Source organism: Diabrotica virgifera, chromosome 10 (genome assembly GCF_917563875.1).
Source record: "Diabrotica virgifera virgifera chromosome 10, PGI_DIABVI_V3a".
NCBI lineage: Eukaryota > Metazoa > Arthropoda > Insecta > Coleoptera > Chrysomelidae > Diabrotica > Diabrotica virgifera.
Window position 1 is genome coordinate 126,759,525 of NC_065452.1, and position 23,728 is coordinate 126,783,252.

At 30.8% G+C, this 23,728-nt stretch overlaps 1 protein-coding gene across 1 annotated transcript in view; it reads left to right on the forward strand.

Moving 5' to 3' along the window:
* The first annotated feature begins 7,748 nt into the window (after nt 1-7,748).
* Nucleotides 7,749-23,728, forward strand: part of LOC126892998 (uncharacterized) — a 52,358-nt gene continuing 36,378 nt past the window's right edge. The window contains exons 1-2 of the mRNA XM_050662933.1: nt 7,749-7,953; nt 8,008-8,089. Of these exons, the coding sequence (XP_050518890.1) occupies nt 8,038-8,089 (52 nt within the window). The 5' untranslated portion in view covers nt 7,749-7,953; nt 8,008-8,037. The remainder of the gene's footprint in view (nt 7,954-8,007; nt 8,090-23,728) is intronic.

Consider the following 23,728-nt stretch of genomic DNA (forward strand, 5'->3'; position numbering starts at 1 on the left):
GTTTATTCGAAGTCCGATTGTGTCGGAGTACTGTGCCAATTTGTCAATTTTTGCTTGCATATGATTTCGGTGTTCAGTTATCAGGCAGATGTCATCTGCAAATTCGAGATCTTCTAGCTGTTTGAAAAGGTTCCACCTGATGCCTGTTCGATCGTCGATTACTTTCCTCATTACCCAATCTATCATAATAAGAAATAGGGTAGGGGATAGTACACAACCCTGTTTGACTCCACTTTCTATGGATATTTCTTCTGTTACTTCACCTGAATGTTCTAGTTTGGCTTTGTATCCTTCGTAGAAGAGTTTAATAAAGTTTATGATTTTTTGTGATATCCCATATAATCTAAGGATTTTCCACATCTGTGCCCTATTTACACGGTCAAAGGCCTTTTCGAAGTCGATAAAACTCACATCTATATCTTTATTCCATTCATTTGTTTGTTCCAAGATAATTCTGAGGGTGCAAATGTGATCAATAGTGGAATGGTTGGAACGGAAGCCTGCTTGGTTGTTTCTCAGTTTTTTATCTAGTTCCGGCTTCAATCTTTCCAAAATGATTTTGGTCAGCACTTTGGATGTGGCACTTAGTAGTGTTATTGCACGCCAATTGTTGCATTTGCTCAGGTCTCCTTTTTTGGGTATTTTTATAATCAATCCCTCTTTCCACTCCTTTGGCAATTCTTCGTCCGTTCATATTTTATTCAAAAGTGTATGTAGATCCCTACTGACTGCTCGGTGTCTGCTTTTATTATGTCAATGGGTATATTGTCGATTCCTGCGGCTTTGCCATTTTTTAGTAGTTTTAGGGTGTTTCCAATTTCTTCCATTGTAATTTCTCCAATATCCACTTCTAGCTCTGGTGATTCTACTTCATCTTCTATAATTTGAGTTATTTCATGCTATCTCTTCGAAGTATTCCTTCCATCTTTGTATTATTTCTTTCTCATTTGTTATTCTATTTCCTTGTTTATCCTTTACTTCTCGTATATTTCGTTGTGCTTTTCCTGTTAAGTTTCGTATGATTGTATATTGTGTTCGTAAGTCGTTTTCTTTCACTGCTTCTTCTGATATATTTAGCATCTCATTTATATAGTTTCTTTTATCTTTTCTGGCTTGTTTTTTTACTTCTGCGTTTTTTGCCTTATATTTCCTTTCAAGTGCCCTCTCTTCTTCCGATCCTTCCTTTTGTAGAATTTCTTCTTTGATTTTTTTTCTTTCTTCTATCAGTAGTAGAGTGTCTTTGGTAATCCATTTTTTATTTTGTCTTCTTTTTAATCCGATTGTTTCTTTTGCTGTATTCATCATCACTTCTTTAAAATATTTCCATGTTTCTTCGACTGACTCTCCAGTTTGTTGTGATACTGTTCGGTTAATTGCCAGTTTCTCACTGAATTTATTTCTTATACATTCTTGTTTTTGGGCATCAACGTTGTACTTAATTTTTCTGCTGATTTTTTGGTTTTTATCTCTGGCTAATTTCATTTTTAGTCTCGCTTTGATTAGCATGTGGTCTGATCCCACATCAGCACCTCTTAAGCTCCTGACATCTTGCAGCCAGCTTCTCCATTTATATTCAATTATTATGTGGTCTATTTGATTCTTGTATCTCCCTCCCGGTGATTTCCATGTTTCCTTATGTATCCGCTTATGTTTAAAGATGCTTCCGCCTATTAAAAGTTCATTTTGCTCACAAAATTCGATTAATCGGTTTCTATTGTCGTTTCTCTCTCCGATTCCCTCCTTTCCCATCACATGTTCATGTCCTTTATTATCATTTCCTATTTTTGCATTAAAGTCTCCGATTACTATTTTTATATCTCTTCTATATTTATTATTAATCTTATTAAACGTTGTTTGTAGTTGCTCGTAAAATTCTTCCTTCTCATTTTCGTCGTTTTTATTTGTGGGAGCATATGCATTTATTACTATTATGTTATAATATCTTGCCTTCAGTCTCGCCCAAATAATCCTTTCTGACACTGGTTCCCACTCTACTAGAGCCTTTCTCCCCTTTTGGGCTAGCAGTATTGCCACTCCCTTTTCGTGTTTGTCATTTACATCCGTGTTCCCAGAATATATCATTAGCTGTTGGTCACCTACTCGGGTTGATCCACTACCATTCCATCTTGTTTCGCTTAGTCCGACAATGTCTAATTTGTACTTATCAATCTCTTGGCTAACCTGCTCCAATTTGCCGGTTTCGTGTAGGGTTCTTACATTCCATGCACCTATAAATATGTTCTCTCTCTATTTCATGTTTATCTTTCGTTTTTGCTCTATTTCTATTTTCGTCCTTGCTCAATTCCTTTTTCTGTGCCTTGTCTGTCGTGATTTGTGCTTTTGTTTGTGTATTTTCATCTTCTGTTAGTTTTTTGGATTTCCCTGGTCTTCTTCTAGCTGGTTGCTGTATTGATTCCATTTGTGTGTTTTTCCATCTATTATTAATTTATTATATTTTATTGTAACACTTTTACCCTTATTAATTTCTTCATTTGCGACTTGTCTTATTTTTTTCTGTGTTTGTAGTTTTTCTTTTGTTATGTCATTATTTATATATACTTTATTGCCTTTTATGTGTTTTAGTTTAGCTTTATTTTGCATGATCTTTTCTTTTTCAAACTTGTTCTGTAGTTTGACCAAACATGTTTTCTCTCCCAGTTTGATAACTTCTTCGATTTGAACATTGATATTCATTTCTTTTTCCATGAAGTTTCCTACAGTTTGTTTCAGTGCATTTCTATCGATTGTATCTATTGGCAAGCCTTGTATTACAACATTATTTACTTTCCTTTCCTTTTATCCCATGTAAGATTTAAAAAACTTCTACTTCTTATGCAGTTTTTTATTTGTAGAAAAAACTTTATCTGACTTTTGGAAAAAAATTGTCTAATGGTGTTGACGGTTTTGGTTTAAACATTGAAGACATCTATAATACGGGCACAATGGACTCTCACACAAAAAATATACATTACAGATTACAGAAATTTGATCATAGTAAGGTCAAAAACCTTTTTGACCTTACATGATCAAATTTCTGTAATCTGTAATGTATATTTTTTGTGTGAGATTTGACCTTATATGATCAAATTTCTGTAATCTGTAATGTATATTTTTTATGTGAGTCCATTGTGCCCGTATTAGATGTCTTCAATGTTTAAACCAAAACCGACAACACCATTAGACATTTTTTTTTCAAAAGTCAAACAAAGTTTTTCCTACAAATAAAAAACTTCATAAGAAGTAGAAGTTTTTTAAATCTTACATGGGATCCCTCTCTCTTCATAGTGGTATTTTGAAATTATTGACCATAGCTCTGAAGATGGCTCTTTTACACACTTCAAAAGTACCTACGCTTTTCCCTGTCTTTCAGTAGTCATAAGTGTGTACAAAAACTATTTCAGTCTTTACATTTTTAATTATTATATATGCATTATTTATATTTATAGTCCAGAGAAATAAGGTTTTTGTCGTGACACTTAAGCAGCCAGGTTGCAAATGGATTTTTTGGGTACTATATACCTAATACATTATAAATACAAAAATGCCCGTCACAGTTCGGACGAGAAACTTAGTTATTAACAAATAAGGTTAAAAAATGGCAGTTTTTTCGTTTAAATCGCTACAGGTAAAAATAGGGTAATTAAATATCTTATTTATAATATTCTTCTTTTTTTAGATGAGCCAAGGTTTGAAATGGCACTTTTTGAATTTTGGTTCGATCCTTTTTGAAGTTATAGCTACTTCTTTAGGCGCGATTGAGAGTAAAATTTTTCATAAATCTGCGCACATGCGCACACAGACAGTATGACGTTTAGTTGCTAATCTTTCAAATTATGTATCAGCGCAAATAAGCCATTAAAATAATATATTAGTGTTTTTTAGTAAATGTATTATTTATTATAATTTTGTGTCTTTGGATTTGTCTTCCTTGGGCGTAAAATAATAAAACATCTATTTTTATATTTCACTTGTCACCGTGATGTGTAATTATGTATATCTGAAACATCAGTAACATGCGCCTTGATGGCCTGGTTGGTAGAGCATTGGACCAGAGATCGAGAAATCGCGAGATTGCGGGTTCAAATCCCGGACGATTCATACTTTTTTTTTTAATATTTGGCATTGTTAGGTTTTGGTTAATTTTTGGAAATTATTGTTAATTTTTTTTATTGTAACTGTTAAGTATATTTATTTCGTTGAAATTATATAAAAGAAGTATAACTTCTTACGTGCCGTGCGTACAAAGTACACATACATTTTTTTTTGTTTCGGAAAGTGCAAAATAAGACTAAAATTTCAATAATAAAAAATGTGCTATAACTTTTGCGAAAATGGCCTTAAGACTTTCATATTGCACGAAAAGTTAAGTCAAACATTCCATATAATGCATAAAAAATTTTAAGACGATTCGTCAATTAGTTTAAATTTTATTCAATTTGTTTATCGCAAAGAGCTTTTTTTCACAATGTTATTATTCAGAAAATAATAATGACATAGCAATTCTGTGGAAACCACATGCAAGAATAATAGTTATGTTTTGAAAGTATTAAAAAAATCATTAAAAAGTCGTTTTTATCACTCCGAAAAAAGTTTAGTAAAATAGAGTCATTTTTGGCTTCTAAACAATTTGAATAACTTTGTTAATATTGACTATAGAGTAAATCTACTTTAGGATTTCAAAAGCTGTTATTTTTATACAAATTTTCAGAAAAAAACTTTTTGCCTAGGTTAATTAGGTTCAAAGTTAGCCACTTTCATTATTAAATTCGCAGTTACTTCTATATACATCAAATTCTCATGTAACAGTGTTAGTTACCGTACTACTCCGAAACGGCTTGGCCGATTTTTATAAAATTTTACACGTTTATCCTGTAGAACGTTGAAGAGGTTTTAATCTATTTTTTATACCCATAAGTTATAAGGGGGGTTGCCCCCCTGACATTTTTTAAAATTTTTTTTTGGACAAAATTATCTACCTTAATTTTATATGATGTAGAATTAAAAAATACATACAACCCTTAATTTTAACTCTTCTATCACCAACCCCTATTTGTCAATAGCCATCTATACAGGGTGTAACGAAAATACAGGTCATAAATTAAATCACATATTCTGAGACCAAAAATAGTTCGAATGAACCTAATTTACCTTAGTACAAATATGCACATAAAAAAAGTTACAGCCCTTTGAAGTTACAAAATGAAAATCGATTTTTTCGAATATATCGAAAACTATTAGAGATTTTTTATTGAAAATAGACATGTGGCATTCTTATGGCAGGAACATTTTAAAAAATAATTATAGTGAAATTGGTGCACCCCATAAAAATTTGATGGGGGTTTTGTTCCTTTAAACCCCCCCAAACTTTTGTGTACGTTCCAATTAAATTATTATTGTGGTACCATTAGTTAAATTTAATATTTTTAAAATTTTTTTGCCTCTTAGTATTTTTTCGATAAGGCAGTTTTTATCGAGTTGCGGCTTCTTTTTTAATATGTTTACATAAAAATTTTATGGGGATTTTGTTCCTTTATACCCCCCAAATGTTTGTGTATGTTCCAATTAAACTTTTACTGCGGTGCGGTACCATTAGTTAAACACAGTGTTTTTAAAACTTTTTTGCCTCTTTGTATTTTTTCGAGAAGGCACTTTTTATCGAGATATTACTTCTTATTTAATATGGTTCAAAATATACCTAAAAATGTAAATCATAAATAAATTTTCATATTATTACCAAGTCTCCATAATCGTACTTAACCATATACAAATATGTGGTGGATTTGAAAAATTATTCAAAATATCTCGATAAAAACTGACTTTTCGAAAAAGTACTAAGAGGCAAAAAAGTTTTCGAAATATTGTGTTTAACTAATGGAACTACAATAATAATTAAATTGGAACGTACACAAAAGTTTGGGGGGGGGGGGTTTAAAGGAACAAAACCCCCATAAAATTTTTATGGGGTGTCCAAATTTCACTATAATTTTTTCTTAAGATACTACTACCATAAGAATGCCACATGTCTATTTTCAATAAAATATCTCTAATAGTTTTCGATATATTGGAAAAAATCGATTTTCATTTTGTAACTTCAAAGGGCTATAACTTTTTTTATGTGCATATTTGTACTAAGGTAAGTTAGGTTCAATCGAACTATTTTTGGTCCCAGAATATGTGATTAAATTTATGACCTGTATTTTTATTACACCCTGTATATTTACATCTATAAAATTCTCCTGTCACAGTGTTAGTTTCCATACTCCTCCGAGACCGCTTGACCGATTTTTGTGAAATTATATATGTATATTCGGTAGGTCTTAGAATCGGTCGTAATCTATTTTTCATATCCCTGAGTGATAAGGGGAGTTCCCCTAAAATTTTGTAATGTTAGGTTGGGTTGTGTGTACAGCGTACTCTATAAGACTACGAGTACATACAAATTAAAAAAATTATGATCAAATTCCATCAACAAGTTCCAGAGATATTATTCGCAGCATATGTTTGCAGAATCAGTTTCATTTTTTGAGTGCACGTATTTTAGTAATTCCTCTCCACCGACCACGAATTAATTGCGTTCGGACGCCATTATTAAAGCTTTATTAACCACTCTGTTGAGGTTCAAAGTTTACTTAAACTTTTACACATAACCTATATATCTTCAACTTTAAATTGGCTCTAGTTAGGTTGCTTAATTGTTATAAACAAAGTAGCCGTCAATTAAATAAAAAAGTGGCTAACTTTGACCGTAATTAACCTAAGCGAAAAGTTTTTCTTTAAAAATTCGTATAAAAATACCAGTTTTTTAAATTCCATTGTAGTTTTAGCCTACAGTCAATATTAACAAAGTTATTCAAATTGTTTATAAGCCAAAAATGACTCTATTTTTGTAAAATGTTTTCTGGGTGATAAAAATGACTTTTTAATGATTTTTTTAAATGCGTTGAAAACATGACTATTCTTCTTTCATGTTGTTTTCACAGAATTGCTGTGTCATTATGATTTTCTGAACAATAACATTGCGAAAAATAAGCTCTTTGGTATAAACAAATTGAATAAACTTTAAACTAATTGACGCGTCGGCTTAAAATTTTTTTGTGCATTGTATGTACTGTTTGACTCAACTTTTCGTGCAATATGAAAGTCCTAAATTCATTTTCGCAAAAGTTATAGCAAATTTTTTATTTTCGAAATTTTAGTTTTATTTTGCAATATCTGAAGCAACAAATAATCGGACCAAAATTCAAAAAACGCTATTTTAAACCTTGGCTCATCTACTAAAAGAAAATTTTTATAAATAAGACATTTAATTACCCTATTTTTGCCTGTAGCGATTTAAATGAAAAAACTCTCATTTTTGACCCTTATTTGTTAATAACTAAATTTCTCGTCCAAACTGTGACGGGCATTTTTGTATTTATAATGTATTATGTATATAGTACCCAAAAAAACCCATTTGCAACCTGGCTGCTCAAGTGTCCCGTACATGGTATATTTTTGCCTTATTTCCCTGGTGTAATATGTATTATTCATTTTTGTTGATTAAAATCTTTAAATAAATATTAAATTAATGAAATCAGTTAATATTGATCATCAATCCGTTCGGAGGGAAATCAAAGCTTGTGGTTTTCATTATCTTTCATCTCATAACATTGCAATTTTTAATTATAATGACAAACTTATTGTCAGTAGGTCGAAAGCGGATATGCCGCGCTATCAGCGGTCTGACGAATAGATTAAGTATTTTAATAATTTTAGATATATTTCGGTATATACAGATCACACTAAAAAGACAGCACTGTAAATTACAGGGCGTGGGTATAGAAGAGAGATGGCAATGTCAGAGTTCGTGATACACTTTTTACGCGAGTTTAAGTGCTAGCTCTGCTTTAGCGACCTGTGGGGCCAAAATGATATTTTCACATTATGATTGAGTTAAAAATAGACAGATGTTAGGTGACTAAAAGACACTTTTACCGTTTAAATCTACAATAATTAGTGTTGTTTTAGTTAGAAGATATTCAGTTTTTGTCAGTTACAATGGGAAGTGATTTTGAACAAATGTATTTTGATTTGAACGCACTGCTGCAAGGTAGGTACCTAACTAGTTAATTAGATTTAATTTTTAACAATTAACTTAAGTAGGTATGACGGTCTTAGTCCATCAGTATTAATTAACCGCATTTATAGCAGTCTTTTCTTATGTTAAAACATTACTTCATTAAGTAGAATCTTGCAATGTGCGATTTTCAAGAACCCTGTTTTCTATAACTCTGTATTAGTAGATACCTATGTTAAATTTAATTTACTTCTTTTTCTTATTCTCTTCTCTTTATATATCTAATTTCTCCATAGTCAATGTAAAACAATTGTTCATCTTAAATGTTGTTCCGAAACTATATCATGTTGGAACTAAACCACAGATTACAAATAAGTCGTTATTATTTTTGACGTTTTGATTTTCAAAATAATGTCATGTCATTAAATAATTTGTTTTGTTTTGCTATATTGGAAACAAAATAAACCGATTTTATCTCATGAATAAATATTAACTGCTTCAGTTGTATATTGTATACCTACATAATTTGAAAATGTTATTATACAGGGTGTAACAAAAATGCAGGTCATAAGTTAAATCACATATTCTGGGGCCAAAAATAGTTCGATTGAACCTAACTTACCTTAGTACAAATGAGCACATAAACAAAGTTACAGCCCGTTGAAGTTACAAAATGAAAATCGATTTTTTCCAATATATCGAAAACTATTAAAGATTTTTTATTGAAAATGGACATGTGGCATTCCTATGACAGGAAGATTTAAAAAAAAATTTGTAGTGAAATTTGTGCACCCTATAAAAATTTTATGGGGGTTTTGTTCCCTTAAACCCCCCCCCCCCAAACTTTTGTGTACGTTACAATTAAATTATTATTGTGGTACTATTAATTAAACACAATATTTTTAAAACTTTTTTACCTCTTAGTACTTTTTCGATAAGCCGGTGTTTATCGAAATATTTTGAATATTTGTCGACCACACATTACTATACAGGGTGATTGATTAGTAGGGTAAAGCAAAATAGCTCCGCTATAGTAATAGATAGCAATAAAAGTTAATAACAAAAATTTTAGCCACCTTTGAGCTTCACATTACAAAATTAGTTAGAATGTTACAGGGTGTTCGATAACACAGTGGCAGACCTAACTTATGTTTTTTTTTTAAATGGGACACCCTATATTTTATTTTATATTCGAAATCCTGTTAACTTCTCAATCACAAAAATATAAAGGTTTGTAATGTTATACAAGGTATTTACAAAGTTATAACCAATTTTGTATGAAAATCGTAACAAGTTCAACTCCCTGTATAAATAAAAATAAGCACAACAGCAGTGGTTTATTAATGCTATATTTTTTTATTTATTGTCAAAATTTTTAAGAATTATTGATATTGCTAATTTTCTTTATATCAAATACAGGGTGAGTCAAAACGCAATTACATTATTTTCTCAGTAATTTTAAATGGAACACCCTGTATTTTATAGCATTATTGAAAAGTAACATTAACGTACTTTAATTTTTATATAACATTCCCTATGCCCAAATTTATTAGTTTTCGAGATATTTTCATTTTTCAGAGCAAATTATTTTAGGTGTTTAAATTTATCTAAATTTTAAGTAAGCCATGACTGAATTGACAATTGAAGATAACCGATTATCAATCCGGTAATCAATGTAACACTGTAGCAAATAAAGAAATAAAAAGAATTTATTAGTAATACATTTTACACACAAAAACACAACCACTACATGCAACATTTTTGAAACAATTAAAAACTATCTTTTTATGTAAATGCAACAAATAAACAAAGAAAATTAGTAAGAAATTTTACAAAAAACACACAAACACAAAATACAATATTTTGTGAAGACAATTAAACACTACTTTTGTATGTAAATGTAACAATGTAACAAATAAAGAACGAAACATAATTTATCAGTAATACATTTTGCAAAAAAAACATGTTTGAAAAAAATAGAAGGTACTTTTAATAAAATATTTTTAATATTTAATTACATAAGGTGTTCAAAATTATCTCCTAATGCATTTATGTACGCCTAAAAACGATCATTGAATGAGCTACTTACTCTACGGAGCATTTGTAAATTAACACATCGAAATACACTTTGTATTCTATTTTTCATCTCATCCCTTGTTGTTGGAGGTATTTTATAAACTTCATTATTAACGTAACCCCAAAAAATCAGTCCAGTTTATTAAATTCGGGTGATTTGGGTGGCCACACTACTGGTCCATTGAAAAATGAAAATATCTCGAAAACTAATAAATTTAGACATAGGGAATGTTATCTAAAAATTAAAGTAAGGTAATGGTACTTTTCAATAGTGATATAAAATACAGGGTGTTCCATTTAAAATTACTGAGAAAATAATGTAATTGCGTTTTGACTCACCCTGTATTTGATATAAAGAAAATTAGCAATATCGACCATTCTTGAAAATTTTGACAATACGTTAAAAAATATGGCATTAATAAACCATTGTTGTTTTGCTTATTTTTATTTATACAGTGGGTTGAACTTGTTACGCTTTTCATATAAAATTGGTTATAACTTTGTAAATACCCTGTATAACATAACAAACCTTTATATTTTTGTGATGGAGAAGTTAACAGGATTTCGAATTTAAAATAAAATATAGGGTGTTCCATTTAAAAAACATAAGTTTGGTCTGCCACTGTGTTATCGAACACCCTGTAACATTCTAACTAATTTTGTAATGTGAAGCTCAAAGGTGGCTAAAATTTTTGTTATTAACTTTTATTGCTATCTATTACTATAGCGGAGCTATTGAGCTTTACCCTACTAATCAATCACCATGTATGGTAGTACGATTTTATTGATATGAAAATTTATTTTTTATAATTTACATTTTTAGGTATATATGTATTTTAAATCATATTAAAAAAGAAGCCACATCTCGATAAAAGGTGACTTAAAGAAAAAATACTAGGAGGCAAAAAAGTTTTAAAAACACTGTGTTTAACTAATGGTACCACAATAATAGTCTAATTATTGGAACGTACACAAACATTTGGGAAGTTTAAAGGATCAAATCTTTTATGTAAAAATATTAAAAAAGAAGTGGCATCTCGATAAAAACTGGCTTATCGAAAAAATTCTAAGAGGCAAAAAAGTTTTAAAAACATTGTGTTTAACTAATGGCACCACAATAATAATTTAATTGGAACGTACACAAAAGTTTGGGGGGTTTAAGGGAGTAAAACCCCCATAAAATTTTTATGGGATGCACAAATTTCACTATAAATTTTTTTAAGATATTTCTGCCATAAGAATGCCACATGGCTATTTTCAATAAAAAATCTCGAATAGTTTTCGATATATTGAAAAAAATCGATTTTCATTTTGTAACTTCAAAGGGCTGTAACTTTTTTTATGTACCTACACATTTTGTACTAAGGTAAGTTAGGTTCAATCGAACTATTTTTGGTCCTAGAATATGTGATTTAATTTATGACCTGCATTTTTGGTACACCCTGTATATTTTAAAATATACTTCTTCACTGCAAAAAGTTGCACTGATGTTGTGTTGAAACAGGTTCTGAGGTTCTTCAACCAGGATGTTCTTCCTCCTGGACCTCGCTTTCCAAATATTTTTCCTTGCAGGATGGCTTGTAGAAGAGAATATCTGGATTAATTTCGCATAATGTGTTCGAAGTATAGTGACTTTCGAGATTTGATGGTAGTCAGTACCTCTCTGTTCTTCTTTGTTCTTCTGAGGACCTCCTCATTTGTGACTCGGTCAGTCCACGGGGATTTAAGTATTCTTCTATATAGCTACATCTCAAATGCTTTCACTTTTCTGCACATATTCGCAGAGCTGTGCGGTACATCTTTTCAATATGATGCAAGTCTTCGAAATGCCGCCCCCTAAATATTATTGAAACTTAATAATAGTATTTATTTTTATTAAATGAAATTACACAAAATGAACGAAAACCTTTATGTTAAAAACAAAACATACTTTAAATTAAATGAAATATGTATTAACATTAAATAACATTTATCAAAATTAAAATTTTATCCTTTTGATTTTAATTTTGGCAAACTCGCCAATCAGATTGGTGTAGTCTAAAGTAGCAGCTAGTGAGGACTCTATCGAAATAAGTGCTACTTTTTTTAGTTTTATTTGTCTTATGGAGCTTCGTAAATAGTTTTTAATCATTTTTAATTTTGAAAAACTTCTTTCCCCAAGCTACCGAGACAGAGAGTGTTACCTAATAAAATTCTTAGGGCCGGTACTTTCTGCACCTCGCATGACAAAATTCCTCTAACCGTGGTTTAATCGGGACAGATAATACCGGCCCTTAGTGATTCAACTATATTTGGATATAAATAAATTAGGTTATTTTGGCACAAATAGTTCAAACCTCTAAAGGTTTCATGGAGTATGGTATCATTTGGGATAAATCATGCAATAATTCTACCAGAAAATCATTTGCCTCCATATCCGATTCTTTTTCTATGAAAAGTATTGAATGAAGATTTTCTAGTATTTTATCATCTTTCTCTTTTCCCTTTTCTTATATTTCCCTCAATTTAAAAATATCATATAAAAATTTAAAATTTTTATTATATGAGTTTCTAAAAGCGAAAATCGATCAATCAAAGAATAAAAGGCAATGTCTAAAATATAGATGAAAAAATATACTTTAAATTTATCTTCCTCTGTTGAGAGCTAATCCACAGATCAAATTGAAGCATTTTTCTCTTGCCTCAATATTCGTTTTCAGCAGGAAATTTGGAACTTTTTTACAAGATTTTCTGCAATTTCATTATCAGTAATTTTCATTTGGTCATAGCCAAATTGTCAGTAAATTTTCATTTTTTCCATAGTTTCTGACAATATTTTTACACAATCTGACAAATTTATAGTTACATGTTGCAACATCTTCGAGACTGAATTTATATGAAATAAAATATCATTCCAAAGGACTACACGGCATATAAATTTATAATTTTTAATATTTTTTACTAATCCTCCTGCTTTGACTTTAGTTTCTGAATCATTGTTAACGTCTTCTATTATTTCGAATAAGGCATTATATATTTCACAAAATTGAAATCTTAGAGGTTTCAATGCATCTATTCGACTTAACCATCTAGTAGTACTCAACGGTTTTAGTATTAGTTGTGAAATATGTTTTTTTCAGAACTTCCCAACGCTTTGTAAGACCAGACAAGTGTACAGTTCTTGTATACCTAATACAAAAAAAGGTTGTTTCTGTAGAAGAAGTCGCTGCGTCATTTATGACTAAGGTGGCATGCGCAGGGCACGTAAAACGCCCTCGGATATTTTTCAAATATTCTGTTTTGCACACCCTTTCTTATTCCTTTCATATTAACCCCGTTATCATAGCCTTGTCCTCTGAGCCGTTTTAAATCAAGAACTAATTTTTCCAAATTTGTCAAAATAAGTTCTGTTAAACCTTCACCAGTTAAATATTTTCGGCTGACACTTGGTCCTATATATATATTTTTAATTATTGAATGGCTCAATTAGTATTTTGATTTTACTGATTATGCCGCCCCTCTTGTGATGCCGCCTGATGCGGCTGCCTCACCGCATCATAGCACCGCACGCCCTGCATATTCGTTCAAAGTCACGATCCAATACAATAAAAAAGAACAGAGAAGACATCGCAGCATTCTTAATTTTATACTAAGGCCGCTATTATATGGACCGTGATAGTGTGACGTCAAAACGTCAAAATTTTTCCAAACACGTTGTGTCTAGGTATATGCTAACGTGTACGCAAATAAAAAAAGTTAGGTAGAATTAAAGGTCATAACAAATATTTTTCTATCAAACAAACACTATACATATCAAAATAGCGTGTATCAAAATATACAGTCACTGCCCACGCTAAATAGTCACTAGCTTGATGAAGTTTAACTTTTTTATTTGCGTACATTTCAGCGTGTACCTAGACACAACGTGTTTGGAAAACTTTTTTTGACGTTTTGACGTCACGACTATCGCGGTCCATTAGGCAACTGGTGACGCCACCAAGTTGCTCCACCAGTGACTCATGACGTCACGGGGCATTTAAGTAAATGAGACCTATAAGACCATTATTAGACTAGGTAACTGGTGACGCAACTAGTGGCGCAACTGGTGGCGTAACTAGTGGCTCCACCAAATTAAAGCACACAAAATATTATGGGCAACTGGTGGCCGATATGGGCAACTGGTGGCGCAACCAGTTACCGTAGTCTAATAGGTCTCATTTACTGAAATGCCTCGTGACGTAATGAGTCACTGGTGGAGCAACTTGGTAGCGTCACCAGTTGCCTAATATAATACTGGCCTTAGGGCTCTATTAGTCTAGGTAACTGGTGGCGCAACTAGTGGGCCCACCAAATTGTGAGCACGGGCAACTGGTGGCCGGGAATAGCCACCAGCAAAAATAATAAAATTAATTGGAATTGGAAAAATAATCAAATGCAATTGAACTTGTTTGTTATCAATTTTACGAAAAAAAATTATTCTTCATAAAATGCTCTTAATAGTATAAAATATAAGATGCAACCATCAGATTCAAATTTTGTGAATTTTATACGAGGTATGTCAAAAAAGATGAATTTCGCTCAAGAGTAAAGTATCCTTATATTAAACAATATCGAAAAATGTTTTATAAAAAGTTGTTCGGAATTAAAAGCTATGTTTGAATATGCAATTACATTCTTCTAATTGAAATATTGTGAACTGTAATTTACAGTAAAGATGAATTTCGCTCAAGAGTAAAGTATCCTTATATTAAACAATATCGAAAAATGTTTTATAAAAAGTTGTTCGGAATTAAAAGCTATGTTTGAATATGCAATTACATTCTTCTAATTGAAATATTGTGAACTGTAATTTACAGTTCACAATATTTCAATTAGAAGAATGTAATTGCATATTCAAACATAGCTTTTAATTCCGAACAACTTTTTATAAATGTTGTTTTACAATACGTTTTATAAAAAGTTGTTCGGAATTAAAAGCTATGTTTGAATATGCAATTACATTATGTAAACAGTAAAACAAAAATTACAACTGTAAATTACAGTTCACAATATTTCTTCTAATTGAAATATTGTGAACTGTAAATTACAGTTCACAATATTTCAGTTAGAAGAATGTAATTGCATATTCAAACATAGCTTTTAATTCTGAACTGTAAATTACAGTTCACAATATTTCAATTAGAAGAATGTAATTGCATATTCAAACATAGCTTTTAATTCCGAACAACTTTTTATAAAACATTTTTCGATATTTTTTAATATAAGGATACTTTACTCTTGAGCGAAATTCATATTTTTTAACATACCTCGTATAGAATTGATAAAAGTGTATATATTATGATTGCATCTTATATTTTAGACCATATAAACTTTTTTGTAAAAAATAACTTTTTTCGTAAAATTAATAATAAAATACTCATTAGTATTTTATATAATAAAATAGATATCTATAATAAAATTATGTTGGGTATCCGTAATTTAAAAAAAATTGCATTTTTTTTCAATTAGAATGATGTAATAAAATTAATACGTCCCAAAACATAGTTTTTTTTTTAATTCTTAACAACTTTTCATAATAACAATGTTCGATGTTGTGAAATCTAAAGGTACTTTACATACAATATTTTTGACATACCTCGTATAACATAGAATATGCAGAGCATTTTATAAAGAATATTTTTTTTTTCGTAAAATTGATAAGAAAAAAGTTTCCCATATGGTTCCAAGTTACGCAGACATAGTGTACTTATCTATATATAAAAGCTCAATTTTTTTAAATTTTCCAATTAACGTCACATTCGGATTCAGCATAATTAAAAACAAAATGGAAACGTTTTTGATCAAGGTAAAGTGATGAATTCACCGATATTTCTAAAATATAAAAATAGCTTTTATTGTTTAAACAATGAATAAACAATTAACGGCTAAATGTGCGAGAAGAACTTTTTAATATAGCATATTTATAAATCAACAAAAAAGGTTTTAGAAAAATATACGCTTGTTAATAGAAAATATAGAAGTTAATAGAAAAGAAATACGAAGCACTCGATTACAATACAAATGAACTAGTGGTGGCCGACACCAGTTGCTCATTCTAATAGGGTCCATATAACATAATGCCCCGGCTTGGTGGCGCCACCAGACCCGGTTACCCGGCTGGTGGACTGGTTCGGCCACCAGATTGACAACAATTTCTGGTGGCGCAACCAGTTGCCGTAGTCTAATAGGTCTCATTTACTTAAATGCCCCGTGACGTCATGAGTCACTGGTGGAGCAAAGTGGTGGCGTCATCAGTTGCCTAACAAAATAGAGGCCTTATAGACTACGGCAACTGGTTGCGCCACCAGAAATTGTTGTCGATCTGGTGGCCGAACAAGTCCACCAGCCGGGTAACCGGGTCTGGTGGCGCCACCAAGCCGGAGCATTATGTTATATGGACCCTATTAGACTGAGCAACTGGTGTCGGCCACCACTAGTTCATTTGTATTGTAATCGAGTGCTTCGTATTTCTTTTCTATTAACTTCTACATTTTCTATTAACAAGCGTATATTTTTCTAAAACCTTTTTTGTTGATTTATAAATATGCTATAATAAAAAGTTCTTCTCGCAGATTTAGCCGTTAATTGTTTATTCATTGTTTAAACAATAAAAGCTCTTTTTATATTTTAGAAATATCGGTGAATTCATCACTTTACCTTGATCAAAAATGTTTCTATTTTGTTTTTAATTATGCTGAATCCGAATGTGACGTTAATTGGAAAATTTAAAAAAATTGAGCTTTTATATATAGGTACACTATGTCTGCGTAACTTGGAACCATATGGGAAACTTTTTTCTTATAAATTTTACGAAAAAAAAAATATTCTTTATAAAATGCTCTGCATAGTCTATGTTATACGAGGTATGTCAAAAAAATTGTATGTAAAGTACCTTTAGATTTCACAACATCGAAAATTGTTATTATGAAAAGTTGTTAAGAATTAAAAAAACTATGTTTTGGGACGCATTCATTTTATTACATCATTCTAATTAAAAAAAAATGCAATTTTTTTTAAATTACGGATACTCAACATCATTTTATTACAAATATCTATAAGTATTTTATTATTAATTCTACGAAAAAAGTTATTTTTTTACAAAAAGCTTTATATGGTCTAAAATCCAAGATGCAATCATAATATATAAACTTTTATCAATTCTATACGAGGTATGTTAAAAATATGAATTTCGTCCAAGAGTAAAGTACCTTTACAGTTCACAATATTTCAATTAGAAGAATGTAATTGCATATTCAAACATAGCTTTTAATTCCGAACAACTTTTTATAAAACATTTTTCGATATTGTTTAATATAAGGATACTTTACTCTTGAGCGAAATTCATCTTTTTTGACATACCTCGTATAAAATTCACAAAATTTAAATCTGATGGTTGCATGTTATATTTTATACTATTAAGAGCATTTTACGAAGAATAAGTTTTTTTCGTAAAATTGATAACAAACAAGTTTCCAATTGCATTTGATTATTTTTCCAATTCCAATTATTTTATTATTTTTGCTGGTGGCTATTCTCGGCCACCACTTGCCCGTGCTCACAATTTGGTGGGCCCACTAGTTGCGCCACTAGTTGCGTCACCAGTTACCTAGACTAATAGAGCCCTAAGAGAAAGGTTGTGGCTCTTGAAGACGGCCCCCATCCGATTGAAGGTGGATCTAGCTTTTCCGATGCGTGCTCTTATCTCTTGGTTGTTGGTCCATTCTTCATTTATTATAGTACCGAGGTGTTTGTAGTGCGTCACGCTTTCTACAGGAGTTTAGTTGAGGTAGAGTTGACCTTCTGTTATCATTTTCTTGCTAATTATCATGAGCTTTGACTTCTTTACGTTTATAGTCGTTTGCATAGGTAGTTCTTTACATTTTGAGTCCGTACTGTTGATTGTAATACGTGATTTTGTTTATAAGGACTTGCAGGTCTTCTAAGTTGTGTGCAAATACCATGGTGTCACCTGCACATCTGATGTTATTTTAGTCGATAGCCGTTTAATAGAATATCTTTTTCAGTTTCGTGCAAAGCTTCGATAAATATTCTTTTGAGAGATAGAATAGAGATTGAAAATTAGAGGAGACAAGATCAAAATACAGGCTTGCCTCACTCCACGCATGATTTTCACATATTCGGTGTGTTCACCTCCAACTCTGAGATTTGCGGTCTGATTTAAGCATAAGTTTCTAATTATTTTCAGATCTTGGTTGTTAATTCCAGCTTCATTTAGTATTTGCATAAACTTGGCGTACTGTACCGGGTGTCCCAATAAGAATGGCGCTCGGCCATATCTCAGGAACCGTTTATAGTACAGCTTTGGGAAAAAACAATGATAACAAAAGTTGCTTCGAGAAAAGCCTGGAAATTATTTTCATAATTGTAAGTCCACCGCTAGAGGGCGTAATTGAATATCAAAAATTTAAAAATCGAAATTTTACAAAATTTGCCTAATGAAAGGGCACTGAAAATCCGATTATCGTATTCTTCATAAAATTCTGCGCGTATTTTATTTCACAAGTGTAAGCCTACCTGTGCAAATAAGAGGTGGGGGTGAGTGGGAACCTTGTTATGAAAAAATCGCTGTAAGTCCGGTTCTGCTTAATCGATTTTTGCAAACTTGGTCTTGTTGAAAACAGCTCTTTTTCGTCAATGTAATAGTTATAATTTGGAAACAGTCTATTACGTAATATGCCGGCTAGGAGGCGCTATTTATTTTATTTTTAGAAATCTAGTTTTCTTTGGAAAATATTAACTACAAGTATGTATTTTTTTTCCTGTATTACAAAATTAGACCAAATTAGCAATAGAATACCGAAAACCGCATGTCTATACCTTTTTTCTATCTCGAGATATCTTAAGAAACGTGTAAATTTTAAACATAACTGTTGCTGTCATATAAGTGGAAATATATAGAAGCAAGTAGTGTGCAATGGAAAAAAACAAAGAAACATTTTCCAGATGTCACCGTATATAATAAATCAAAACAAAATATGAAAAACTCTACTACTGGGGACGTCTTTGGGGATATTTCATTGCATATATTCTAGCCGCAACAGTTGCATTTCTTATGCATTCAAAGAATGTGGCTATCATGTCAAATGCTTCTTAGTTTGTAAGAATCATCTTGAATTTCACTCTGTAAAAATTTTATATAAAATTTAATAGAAACAAACCGCAACAAACAATCAATGAACAAATTTTCATGTTTTACTGATTTGACACATAATGACTTTTTGAAGTTAATACTTCTAATAGTTCTATTTTTTCCATAGCACACTACTTGTTTCCACTTTGACTTCCTAACTTAGTTTACCGGTGACAATAACAGTTATGTATTTATCTTAGTTGGGAATAGGATAATTGCTATTAAAATATAATGAAAAAAAAATTAAAAATTTGTGTAGAAAATCAGACGTTTTACATTTTCTACGATTCATCGAGAGAAAAGCAAATGCGCGGAGGCAACAATTAATAAAAATTTACATATTAACGCTATTTTTTTGGTGTTATTTTAAGTATTAAAATTAGTGTAATATTTAAATAAAAATAAAATTAAACTGTTTAAAATATATTTATTTCGTTAAAATCATAATAATAGAAATATAACTTCTTACTCGCGTACAAAGTACACACACTATTTTTTTGTTATATTTTATAGTGTTATTTGTCTTATTGTTGTTTTGATTTATTATATACGGTGACATCTGGAAAATGTTTCTTTGTTTTTTTCCATTGCACACTACTTGCTTCTATATATTTCCACTTATATGACAGCAACAGTTATGTTTAAAATTTACACGTTTCTTAAGATATCTCGAGATAGAAAAAAGGTATAGACATGCGGTTTTCGGTATTCTATTGCTAATTTGGTCTAATTTTGTAATACAGGAAAAAAATACATACTTGTATTTAATATTTTCCAAAGAAAACTAGATTTCTAAAAATAAAATAAATAGCGCCTCCTAGCCGGCATATTACGTAATAGGCTGTTTCCAAATTATAACTATTACATTGACGAAAAAGAGCTGTTTTCAACAAGACCAAGTTTGCAAAAATCGATTAAGCAGAACCGGACTTACAGCGATATTTTCATAACAAGGTTCCCACTCACCCCCACCTCTTATTTGCACAGGTAGACTTAAACTTGTGAAATGAAATATGCACAGAATTGTATGAAGAATACGATGATTGGATTTCCAGTGCCCTTTCATTAGGCAAATTTTGTGAAATTTCGATTTTTTTATTTTTTATATTCAATTACGCCCTCTAGCGGTGGACTTACAATTATGAAAATAATTTCCAGGCTTTTCTCGGGGCCACTTTTGTTATAAAAATTTTTTTCCCAAAGCTGTAGTATAAACGGTTCCTGAGATATGGCCGAGAGCCATTCTTATTGGGACACCCGGTACAATCCGACAAGCGAGAGCTGGCGGGTGATCTTAATCGCAGGTGTCACAAATAGGTGGTTGCTGTATCAAAAATTTAGTTGGGATCTGAAAATTACCTTAGTAGATATTATTCACTACGATGTGAACTCCTTGCAGACAGCAATAGCAATGAGCAATCCCTTCCACTTTTCAATTTGTTCTACGGGCAACCCGCCAGCACTCACTTGTCGGATAGTACTCGATCAAACGCTTTCTCGTAATCAACCAGACATGCGTATACGTCACTTTTGACGTCTCTGCATCTCTTGAATAAGACTTGTGCGAACAAAGCCTCTCCCGTACCAATAGCATTTATAAACCCGAACTGGCTGGAAGAAATTTGACTTATCTACGCACAGCTTTTAAATTTTATTATGGATTATCTTAAGAAATATTTTTAGGAGATGACTCATGAGGAATATCGTACGGTATTCTTTAGGAATTACAGGTGTATTACAGAGACGCAAATATTGACTAAGAACACTTATACTCAATTTACCTATTACTTTTTCTGTCAATATTAAACAAAATTTAAATCTAACACGTGTATGATCTTTCTATACTAAGATGCAGTAGAATAAACAAACCAAGACACGTTAAATGCACTGAAAAAAATATTGTACATAGTACCAATGAACGCCAATCATTGACTTTTTTTACATTGATTCAATGAAAATTTCGTTAATACTATGAACACGTAGTCATTAAGTAATGACCATATTCATTATTACAATGTAATTCTATTCATTAAAAAATAATAAATAGAATCATTAATCCAATGAATCGTTTTTTCTATCCAATGACTTTTTTCATAATACTAATAGTTTGTTCATTGTATATATGAAACTATACATCAGGATTATGCGGTTAAATTAATGAATATAAAACGTTGCACTGATGTACAGTGTTCTTTAAATTACGAACTCGTTTATTGAATCAATGTTTTCGTAACATTAAATTAATGTTTTCGACTTTGATTAATAACTCGATACATTGTTTTGATGTAACGCAATCATTGTATTAATGTAATATACCTGAATCAATGATCAATACATTGTAGCAATTATCTTGTGCATAAACCGATACATTTCTTAAAACTCTATAAGCATTTTTATTGGTGTAAAAAATCACGTGACAACAGTTGCAGCCTCCTAGCAGACAGTCACCCTGCAGACTCTGAGGAGCGGTGTTTGGCACTAGTGATTTGGTTGATTTTTCTAAGGTATGTATTTACATATATTTTTAACTATTTATAAATTATTTTGTTGGATTTCTATAAAAAAAAGTTGTACTTCTATTTCCACTTTTGTAGATTGATATGGACTTTGGAGTGGCATTTGGAAATGGAAATGGACTTATTTATGGATGGGACAGCAATTTCGAAAGAATTATCTCATTTCTTCGGTGTGAAAGTCATATCAAGGATAAAATAAATAAATTTTTATTTGAAAAGATTACCCATGAAGACATTACGGAATATAAGTACCTATTTCATTATTCAATCCTGCATATAGTTGTAAATTTTTTCAAAAGCTAATTCGACACATAGGTAAAAGAAAATAGGAACCATTTGAAAATATTTCTAAATGGTATAATCTTATAAAAGATTAGTAAATTAAATCTTTAGGTGATTAAACCGTAAATAATTGAAAAATATTAATAACTCTTGCAGTCGGTAGTATCTATCAAAGTAAAAATAAATTAATTAAAATAAAATTAATAAATTAAAATATTTCTATAAAAAAGTGATACCCAAAAATACAACTATGTTCACTATTTAGATTTATTTTTTTATAATAATTATTAATATAAATTGTAGATGGCTAACATGCAGTTCTTCTTTGGGTTCTATATCGATATTTTATACGAACTAATAAAATGGTTAAAAAAAGATCTTAATGGACAACCAAATATATAATAAAATATACCATTTTAACTATTTAGAATGGGAAATAAGCCACAATATTATTAAAAAATGATTTTTATTAACGTTTCGACGCCCAAATCGGGTGCCGTTGTCAAAATACGATTATTATTTTGACAACGGCACCCGATTTGGGCGTCGAAACGTTAATAAAAATCATTTTTTAATAATATTGTGGCTTATTTCCCATTCTAAATAGTTAAAATTGTAAAAATGCCACAAGAAAATAGCTTCAGAACAACAATAAAATATACCATCAGAGATTTCCAGTAATCATTCTTACATCGGGAAGACCCAGCAAGAAGTCGAAGATCATATTAGATTTTTGAAGTCAAAGAAAAATGCCATTCAACCATTTGTTTTTTGTATGGGTGGTGATAGTTAATCCCAGAGAGATGTATTTATGGAGATGTTATTGTAGATGTATTTATTTTCAAGATATCAGGTATACATTTTTTATATAATATAAATATATTATATATATTTTTATATATTTTAAAGAAGAATCAATTTCTGTTATATTTAGTTTTTTCCAAATTACATTATAAAAAGTTGTTTGTGTTAATTAAAAATATAATGTTTGTTTTTCTTTAAACTTATAAATACTTAACATTAGTTTGAGAATCGGCAAAAAATCGTTGCTTCAACCTATAGGTTTGTTCGTAGTACGATCCAAACGATCAGCAACCGTTGCCAACCATCAGACGCATGCGCAGTTAACAGTTGGCGCTGCGCAGTTAACAGTTAGAGTTCGTAGACTACGAACACGCATGCGTTTGATCGTTGGCAACAGTTGCTGATCGTTCTACGAACAAACCTTATATTTGTAATATTTATGTAGATATTAAGTTGTCATTTTGTTTACTTATTAACTATTTGTATTTTATATACAAATATACATGAAGATGACATTCACTGAACCAAAAAAGTACGTAAATAAAATGAAAAAAACATTGATTCAAAAACGAGGAGCATTATTTTCGTCCAAAGATCAGTATCGTTGGTCCAATGTAAGTAGATACATTAACTAATGCTCGAAAACATTAACTTCTATGAATTAGTACGTTCATTCAATGTACTTTCTAGTTAAGAATTAATCTACCGATACATTGATTCAATGTACCGATCCATTGATTCTTAACTAGAAAGTACATTGAATGAACGTTCTAATTCATAAAAATTAATGTTTTTGAGCATTAGTTAATGTATCTACTTACATTG